General features: G+C 60.3%; 1 protein-coding gene across 1 annotated transcript in view; it reads left to right on the plus strand.

Moving 5' to 3' along the window:
• Window positions 1-4,533: 4,533 nt before the first annotated feature.
• The window catches only part of VOLCADRAFT_98640 (uncharacterized protein), a gene marked incomplete at both ends in the record, with an annotated part of 6,331 nt that continues 1,571 nt past the window's right edge, over window positions 4,534-9,293 (plus strand). The window contains 5 exons of the mRNA XM_002957469.1: window positions 4,534-4,823; window positions 5,676-5,969; window positions 6,193-6,762; window positions 7,181-7,313; window positions 7,514-9,094. Of these exons, the coding sequence (XP_002957515.1) occupies window positions 4,534-4,823; window positions 5,676-5,969; window positions 6,193-6,762; window positions 7,181-7,313; window positions 7,514-9,094 (2,868 nt within the window). The remainder of the gene's footprint in view (window positions 4,824-5,675; window positions 5,970-6,192; window positions 6,763-7,180; window positions 7,314-7,513; window positions 9,095-9,293) is intronic.

The raw sequence follows: 9,293 nt of genomic DNA on the forward strand, positions 1-9,293 counted from the left end.
GGGTACGGGTGGGGTGGGGGTCTTGGGGGGTGTTGGGGGGAGCGTGGGGTGTGTGTGTGTGGGTGGGTGGGTTGGGTGTGTGTGTGGGTGGGGGCGGGGTTGAGGTGTTTTGGGGGATCGGGAGCAGTGGGTGCCCCAGGGCTGTCGTCGTTGAGACATAATCTTGAGCATGTGTCAGAAAGCGTATTTCTGTAAATAATATAAATATAATCGTAGTAATAGTGGTAATCAAGGTAATAATAAATAGTAATAACAATGTATACGTACGTGGGTAAGTTTTAAGTTAATGTATGGACTTGCGCTTTGTTGTGTTTTGCATTGGGGGGAAAAAGGGAGGAGGTTCGGGAGGCTGAGGCGAGGGGGAGAGGGAGGTGAGGGTGTCGCGGTATCCTGCGTGTGTGTATTGACACGGGTTGACGGCGTGTGTGTATGGGAGGAGCATGCATGTACGGAAAGGAACTGACACCCGGTACCTCTTACATCCCCCACCCCATCACGTTCCACCCCCGTACTTGTCGTACAGGTCAAGTGCTTCGAGGGCAGTACAGGAGTAACTCAAACTCATCATTGCCCGCAACACCGTCATCACCGACGTCACCGACATCGCCCACGTCACCGACGTCACCCACATCACCGTCTTCCTGACAGCTCGGGGGGCCTAGGGCCACCTCTTGGCTTTTCCGTCGTACACACTTATCTCTGTCTCGGACAGGCAGGGGCAGGGGTAGGGGCAGGGGTAGGGGCAGGGGTAGGGGCAGGGGTAGGGGCGGCAAACAGTGCGTTTTATCTGTGGTAGGACAGCGAAGTGGCGGCGTCGCCTCCTCTTCCTCGCTATCCGGCCCTCAGCCGCGCATATCCCTTATCTTCCGTACATAGAGTACGACAGAGGAGGGTCTTTCACGTCAAGTTACCTCCTTTCCTCTTCCGTACAGATCTTTACACTGAATGCTGTGGTGCCGTCTTTAGAAGAGTGTTGTGATCGGCTCGGAGTTCGGAGGGGACTCTGTTCTTGTTGATGGTGGTTGGTGGTTGCCGTTAGTTGGATTGCGTTTTAGTAGTTGCCGTCAGAGGCGTTGGCGGTTGGGTTATTGGTGGCAACAGCTGAAGGTGCGTGTTCGTGTGTCTCTGTGTGTGTTTAGATGGTTAAGGAGCGGTTGCCTGTTACTGTTACTTCCTTCGTCTTCCCCAACCCGATTTACTGTCGTACACACACACACACCCGCTACGCATGTACGAGCACCACCAAAGGGCGCAAGGTACAGCACCAACTGCCGAGCTGTCGCTCCGTACGCATATACATGTACGGCAGTATGCTGTTCAATCGGCCAACAGGGGGGTCAGCCCGGGGAGATGCAGGGAAAAGGCCATCGCCATACGCGCTCGCGCGCGTGTGTGTATGCATGCTTCTGTCCGTCTGTCCGTCTGTGTGTCTGTCTGTTCGCGCGTGCAAAAAGGGGAGGGGGTCGTAGGGGGGAGGGAAGCCGCCGACTCGGACTGGAAGTTACTGCTAAGGACACTGGGGGGGGTATGAGGCTGCCGTCCTGGTTTTAGGTTCCGGAGCGGGTTTTTGTTCTTCCCCGACCCCACCCCCGGGTCTGGGCGACCCCCGGAGGTTCGGGGGGAGAGCGGAGGGGAGTGGGGGGACGACAGGAGGGTTTGTTTCGTACAGCTGCGTGAACCGCTGAGTGGTGCTTGCTTTCCTTCGCTTTCCGCGTACCCCACAACGGGGGCCGTCCTTACACCTCCCCCCCATACACACACACCCACATGTGGTCAGGCCGCCCGCAACGATGACTCGGTGACTGACATACCGACGTCGGTGGAAACAGCGACAGTGACGATAAGGATGGCGATAATCACAGAGAAGAATTACAAGATGTGTGTTCCGATTTACATACCAGCTGCTGGTGCTGCTTCCGTACATTGCCGTACATCGCTGCTAGGTAGTGGTTGGCGATGCCGGTACCATTCGTGCAGTCGTTGTTACATCACACAGCGGAAATGTCGCCAATAATGTTCATCTGCGGGCAGAGGATCTGGTGCGATGGATGCCCTCTTACGCAGTTTTCCTCAAGGGCTTGGCGATTCGAGAAACTCCTGATTTCGTAGTATTCCCCCGCACGCACACTCATAATAGTCTGTGCGTAAATCTCGCCCTCGAAGATGAAGATGATCACCACCTTCCCCCCGAAGTCACCATCGAAGATGAAGATGGACACGGCAAGATCGCTCACGCGGCATGCATATTATTTACACACGCACATACATACATACAGACAGACAGGCGTAAGCATGCACAGGCTTATGCACGCCGCCATCCCGCCGTGGCAGAATAATATCAGAGAGGGGGCTTTTCCCTCCGGGTATTGATTAATGCACACATACATACATACAAATACACATACACGCGCATACACATACACACACCGTGTGCCTTCTTATGCGGCGTGACTAATGCTAACTTCAGCGGTTGGAATTCGTTGGGTCAGCGAGCTGTCGTGCGTCTATGTGGCTTATTTCATATGTACGGCATATGTACGGCTTCGTCCACTGTGTGTCCGCCGCGCGCGTGATGTGTGCGTGTGTAGCGTGTATGGTGTGCGTGCGTATTTATGTACTTACGTACTCTACCGCTTTGCCTTTGCGTGTGATATATTAGGTGTAGGGGAGCTCTGAGGGGCCTCGGGTGCGTGGTGTGTGTGGGCGTATGAACCTATGCACAGGCGCAGGTACGACGTACGGCAATGGTTTCAGCTAGGCTCCAATAGCGACATTGGGGGTGGGGGCTGCGTAGTGTTGTCGTGGGGGTTAGCATGTGGTGGGATGAGCCTTTATGTGTGTACGTGTGTGTATTCATGTGTTTATATATATGTGCATGTGTGTATGCGTACATCTTTCAGGAAGTGTGCTGAAGATGGGATGTTAAATAATCCCAGCATGCAAGGTCGTACTGGTTTTCTTAGGTCCCGTACGCCTTCCGTACAAGGTACAAGACTCATATATGCTTCACCCAAAAATTTTTAGGTTTCCAATAAAAAAACTTAACGCCGTTGCTCCGCTGCGAAGCGGCACGGGTGTGTGATGTGGGATTTTCTAAGTGCGTACTCCCCCTTCCGACGGTGCAGTGTCTCGTACGAGCGTCGTACGAATAAATTGAGGTCCCGTACAGTTGTACGGCGTTGACGTAAGACGTGGATCGCAACCCATCGGTTAAATAACCTATAACTGTGTAACAGCCTTGTGTGGAATGGGAAGTACAGAAAGTCCCCCTAAAGATTTATTAGTACAATTATTAGACGGCTATAATGCTCTCCGCAGCAGCTGCACAAAAATGAGCCCCCCATGTATACCTTCCCTAGTCACTTACATACATGGATAGCTGGTCTTGCCGTACAACGTCGCAGGTTTCGGTGCGATGCGCAATGCGGCTGATGTGCAAGGCACGAGTTCAAGGGCTGCCATCCAACGGCCGAGGGAACGGCTGATTCCCCAAAAGTTTTGAAACCCGTGCCCCTGCTCGCCACTGCCACCGAGGGTTCATTTCAAACCGCGGGTCGGCGGGGTCGGTACCTGGGCCTGAAGCTCTCCGTCGGGTGCCGTGTGATTGGCCACGACGCAGCTGGCTGTAGTGGGGTCATGGGTATCAAGTAAAAGATTTAAGCCCAGGCATGACTAAGATTTAGCCTGATCAGGACAACGTAGAGGGATGTCCCCAGCGGCCTCTGAAATAGTCTGCGGCAGCCGCTGCGGCGTATAGAGAGCTCTGACCGCCGCCGCGTTCACCGCCGCCCGGGAGCTCGGCGGAGTGCCCAAGGAGGCCACAAATCAATTGATCGCATTTGACGTCGCATTTCTTGGCCACAGGATGTTTGTGTATAAATGTTTTTTTCGTTAGTGTAAGGGAAGTGAAAAGCCAGCGAACCGTGTGAAACTGGGTTTTGCCGCAGAACGGGCAGGAGCAAAGCTTGGAGGTTGTCTGGCAACATGTTCGTCGCAAGCACGGCCGCGGCCTCGCCCGCCAGTCCGGGAGCGTCGCTATACCCGGCTCTACAATCGATACGGCCGAACACTCTTCTGCAAGCGCTATGCAAGCATATGTAAGGGAATATTCTATTATTTTTTCCATGCTTTTGGGCCTGCGATGGCTGGTCGTGGACTTTCTTCCAAAGCCGCGGGCCGGGATGCAGCTTTTGACCATTGCCGCACAGACGGCGGGTTGATGCGGACCGTACCTCAGGTAGAAACATGGCTCGCTTTCGTTATGTGTTTACTTATCCTTACGTGTTTTTTTCCGATTTAGTGTAGTTGTTTCCCTGCGACGGTTCACATGGTGACCGTTCGACCAGCCTTAATCATCCTTTTGGATTGCCTGTGCAGCTACGCTGCTGGAGTAGCTCCATAGTCGCTGAAAACTGCGACTTCGCTTAGGGATGCCGGGTCTTGTTCCGTTGTCATGCCTTATGGTTGGACCTGCTTGTGCAGGGCTGTATGCGCACATGGCATAGTTTAAGAGTACAAACATAAAGAACTTATATGGCGCAAGCGGCGGGAGTTGCGCCATTGATAAGCGGCGAACATGGTGCGACCTCGACGAATTCCTCAGTGGACGTGATCGCCATCCTGCGCAATCTCAAGCTTCGGCGCGAGTCTTGCACTTCTATAACTGCGGCTGGGCTGGCCAGCCCAAACTACGAAAAGCTCCTGCCCCGGTCGCGTTCAAACTTGCATGCGGAAGCCGGGAAAAGCTTTGCTTCAGGACTGCAGTCGTATGGGACAGGCACCATCACATTTGACCACGAGACCAACAATGGGGACACTAACAGGTCGGCTTCCAATGTTATAGTCAGCCATGGATCCCGCCCTTCCCATCAACGGAGCCTGCACTTCAGCCCAATCTCCCCGTCTTCGCCCGTGGCCACCTCTGCGGCTTCGGCTTTCTGTCCAACACCAGCTTCACCTCCCGTTCTGCTCAGCCACCACAATGCAAACCAAGAAATCGGTTCCAAAGTTGGAGCGGGATCAGCGCTTACGCCCGCGGATGCCACGGCAGAGGTTACAACGCTGCCCCCCGCCGCCTCGGCCCCAGCGTCTTCACAGCAAACTGCGGTCATTCTGCAATCCGCCCATCCGACGAAACCATCACCGCTAGTTTGCTTACCGCTTAAAACCGCCTCTTCTAGCGCGCTGCTACGGGATCATCATGCCACGGCGGGTGGCGTCAATCGAGCTCCGCTGTTCGCGTCGGCATCGCAACGCACCATCCCGGGCGCAACAGCGACAGAGGCAGGCGCAGCAGCAGGAGGGGCGAATGGCACAAGTAGCAGCAACAGCCCGGGCGGGGGTGGCGTCGCCGCCGCTCTCTTCAGCGCTGCACGGCAGCTCTCCGTCCAACGCGCAAATGGGGATATTGGGGCCTTGGCGACTGGCATCAATCTCGATGAAGGCGCTCATGGCAGCGGCGGCGGCCGGGGAATGGCGCCTGTGATGGAGCCCAGCGGCGGCGGCGGCAGCAGCGGCGGCGGCAGCAGCGGCAGCGGTGGTGGTGGCGGCGCCAGTGGCAGCCGTAGCGCATCGCCCCCGCCTATGCGGATCGGCGGTGTCGCTGCCACGGCGTTTGCCGCCGCCAGCGCAATCGTAGCGGCGACGTCCGCCGTCGCCGCCTCTGGCGGCCGCAGCGCCGCTGCCGTCGCCGCCGCTGCAGCCGAGGTGGCGAGGGACATCGCGGACTCCGTCGGCGGCCGGCAGTCCCCCTCAGCTCGGCTGCGCTCCCCAACAGCAACAAAGCCAGCAGCAGCAGCGGCAGCGGCGTCCGTACCAGCGGCGCTTGGGTCGGTGCTGACGACGGCAGTGAACTCTCCAAGTCGTACTGCATCATTGCACGGTGTTGCGGCGAATAACGGGAGTGGTGACGGCGGCGGCGGTGGCGGATCTCCCCCGTTGTACGACAACGGTTTATCCAGGCTTCACAAGTGCGTATAATATTCAGTATGCCGCCGCCGCCGCCGCCAGCTTAAGTCCCTGCTTTATTGCACAGTAGCGGACCCGGCTCCGGCCTAGTCGTCAAAATGCTTCCGGAACCGACCCGTACAACCCTCACAATGGACATGCGCCCTCTCCCTGTTCTGGGCCCCCCCCCACTCCTGCTTCAATCATCAATAGTTCGTCTTCCCCCCTCCCCATCGCCTTCCTTAGGTCCTCATTGGAATACCAAATCGCACGATTGAGAGGCGCCCTGGAGAGCCACGTCAGCGCCGCCGCGCCAACCGTCCCAACTGCCTCAACCGCCAACGGCCATTTTTCCAACGGCCATGCGAACGGTCACGTCCCGGCGGCTGCAGGAGCAGCCATGATGATGGAGTTTCAACGGTGGTCAGCGGCAAGCCCAGCGCCTAGCGCCGCCGGACCGTCGCACGATAGCGGCAACGCCGGCCGTCTATCGCCGCCGCCAACGCAGCAGAAGGCGGCTCGCCCGACGGCGCCGCCCGCTGATGCCGACGGCAAGAGCAGTGGCGGCGGAAGCGGTGGAAGCGCTTCGAGCTCGGGGCCGCTGTCTCCCACCTCTTATGTGGGCAGCGGCCGCGGCGGCGTCGGAAGCGGGGCAGCACCGCCGGCTGCTTCAGCTGTTCGCACCCCGCCAGGAGCTCCGTCCTCGAGTACTGGTACGACACTCGCCGCCGCCGCCGCTTCGCAGCGCGCCCAGCTCCTGGACGAGATACATCTGGCCCACAAGAGGGAGTTGGCGCTCGCTGAGCAACTGGGAAGGTGAGGATGAGAGCGTGTTTGTTTGTTTGTTTGCGTGTGTGTGTGGGGGGAGAGAGGGGCCCGCCGCCTGGATGGGGGGCAAATGGCCGATATGGGGGTAATATTAATATTATTATTAATAAAATACTAATGATCATCCGTAGAGGGATTGCGTGGTTGCGTATGTGACAGTATGCGTGGCATGGGGTACGGGTGTCCGCCAGGTGTGCCGGCGCCTGCACGCGGGAGGGCGGGAGGCATTGGCGGACGGGCGAAATACCGAGCTCTAGCTTGTGGGCTCTGTGTTGGGAGCTGCTGTAAACGGAAGAGGACCCCTAAGCCCCTGTAAACCTCCTCTTCACCGTGCTGCATGCGGCCCCGTCACCGCAATGTCCCTTCTTCCGCGGGGCGTCCCCCGGGGCTATATTCCGGGCACCAGGGCCAGGGCCGAGGTGTTGGAGCTCACCGCGCAGTTGGTTCGGCAGGTGGAGGCGGCGACGGCGGCCGCTGCGTTGGCGGATGCGGAGGCGGCGGCCGCTGCGGAGCTGCGGCACCAGCTGCGGAAGGAGCGGGTGGGTCGGGGGGATCGGGACGGGGGAGGGGGGTTGAGACTATGCAGTGTAGGGCTGGGATGGGGTGGCCTGGGTGGCTTGTGTTGTGGCGGGGCGATACGGGACGGCTAGAGGGCGGCAGCTTTTTTGAAGCAGTAGTGACATTGCTGATTGGAAGGCGGCTGTTTAAAGTTAGTGGTGTTATGGCCGGGCGGACGCAGGCTGAAGCCGGCGAGGAGGTCCGGCGCTGGAGGTCACGTGCCGCTGCGGCGGAGGAGCAGCTGCAGACCGCCCTCACGCAGCTGGCTTGCCTCCGCTCCGCTGCCGCGGCGACGGCAGCCGTCGGTACGACAACTGCTGGCGTCGCATGGGGGCCCTCACGGCATCACAGCGCCGGCGGCAGGAGCAGCAGTGGCGGCGACGGCGGCGGCGGCAATAGGGGAACGGCGTCAAAGGATGCTCCCTCGCCGATTCAGCCCATAACGGCGGCGGCGATTGCCGACGCAGGGCCGTCGCCGCCGCCGTCGCAGTCCCCCGTACACTCTCCCGGATCGCCGTCAAGTTCCCGGCGGCGCCGCTCGCTTAGAAGCTCTCCGTCGGAGCTGAGGGAATCTGCCGCGACGGCGGTGACGACGCCGACGCCGCTGCGGCGGAGCCTCAGCTACCAGTCACTGGGGGTAGAGCTGGGGCGCGAAGCCGCTGCCGCCGCAGCCGTGTCGAAGACCCCGCGTGCGGTCTCTACTGGGGGTGCGAAGGAAATGGGTGATGAGTACGCATCCGACAGCACGGACGCCACCGCCGTAGTGTCGGCGGCTGCTGTCACCGCCGGCGTCAGCGGCGACGGCGTCCCTCCGGGCTCTCCACAAATTATTGCATCGTCGGTGGCTACTGCCGCCGCAGCCGCCAGTTTCTCGACGGGGCCCCAGAGCGGCCATCGAACGGCGGCATCCGCCGCGGTTGCCGGTAAAGCCCAGACGGCGAGGCCTCCGCGGCCGCCAGCCACGGCCGCCGCGACACATTCGCCATCGCATTCTGTGGCCGTCCTTGCCGTGCCTGATGACGGCGGGGCCTCCACTGCAGCGTCCCTGACGAGCTCGTACGGCGCATCGTATGGCTCTCCACCTTCTCAAGGGTGTAGTCCACAGGGGTCTAGCGCTGCTCGCGACGGGGGCAGTAGCAGTGCTGGCGGCGCGGTACGGGAGCTCCGCGGCGACTCAGAATACGGCAACGCTGGCGTAGGCCCAAAGGCTGCGGCCGACGATGCGGCGACGTGCACGGGCAGCGGCAGCGACGACAGCGGTGATGGCGGCGGTGCCGCCGGCGTTGAACCCGCCGGCGGCTGGATGACCTGGGCCGCAGCTGCCACTGCCGCCGCCGCGGCCGCCGATGGCGGCGGTGGAAGCGCCGCTGCCACTGCCGAAGTTCCCGTCTCCTATTCCGTCCCGATCCCTAGCGGCCAGGAGCAATCTGTACAGCTCGACAGCCCTGCCGCGGCGCGTCCCTCTCGCCTTGAGCCGTCGGCGTCGGCATGCAGGGCCGTACCGGGTGTCCACGTCACCGGCGCCAGAGCCTCAGCGGCCGTGGTGGGGGGGGCGGCGGCTGCGGCGGCCAGGGGCTTGCCAGTGGGCATGGCTGCGTTGACGGCGGTGCCGGAAGGCGCCGATGGCACCGCCGTATTGCAGTCAGAGGTCGCGCCTGCCGTACCGCTTGCGGAGGCGGCGTCATTCCGAGGGTCTGTCGTCTCTAAGGGCGACGCGGCAGCGACGGCACTGCTGGTGTCGGAGGTGGAGCGCCTTAAGCAGGTACGCGGCGCGGTGCGCAGATTTGCGTTGTTCCTTTACGTGGGTGGAAGGAGTTGTAAGCTAATGATGCTTAACCCGGTGGGTGGGGTGATCGCGAGTTTCAGGGATGCTCTGTGCTCTGTGTTTTTCTACCGCGTGGGGTGGGGCGGGGTGGGGCGGGGCGGGGTGGGGTGGGGTGGGGCGGGGCGGGGTGGGGTGG

This window comes from Volvox carteri (genome assembly GCF_000143455.1).
Source record: "Volvox carteri f. nagariensis unplaced genomic scaffold VOLCAscaffold_74, whole genome shotgun sequence".
In the NCBI taxonomy this organism is placed as follows: Eukaryota; Viridiplantae; Chlorophyta; class Chlorophyceae; order Chlamydomonadales; family Volvocaceae; genus Volvox; species Volvox carteri.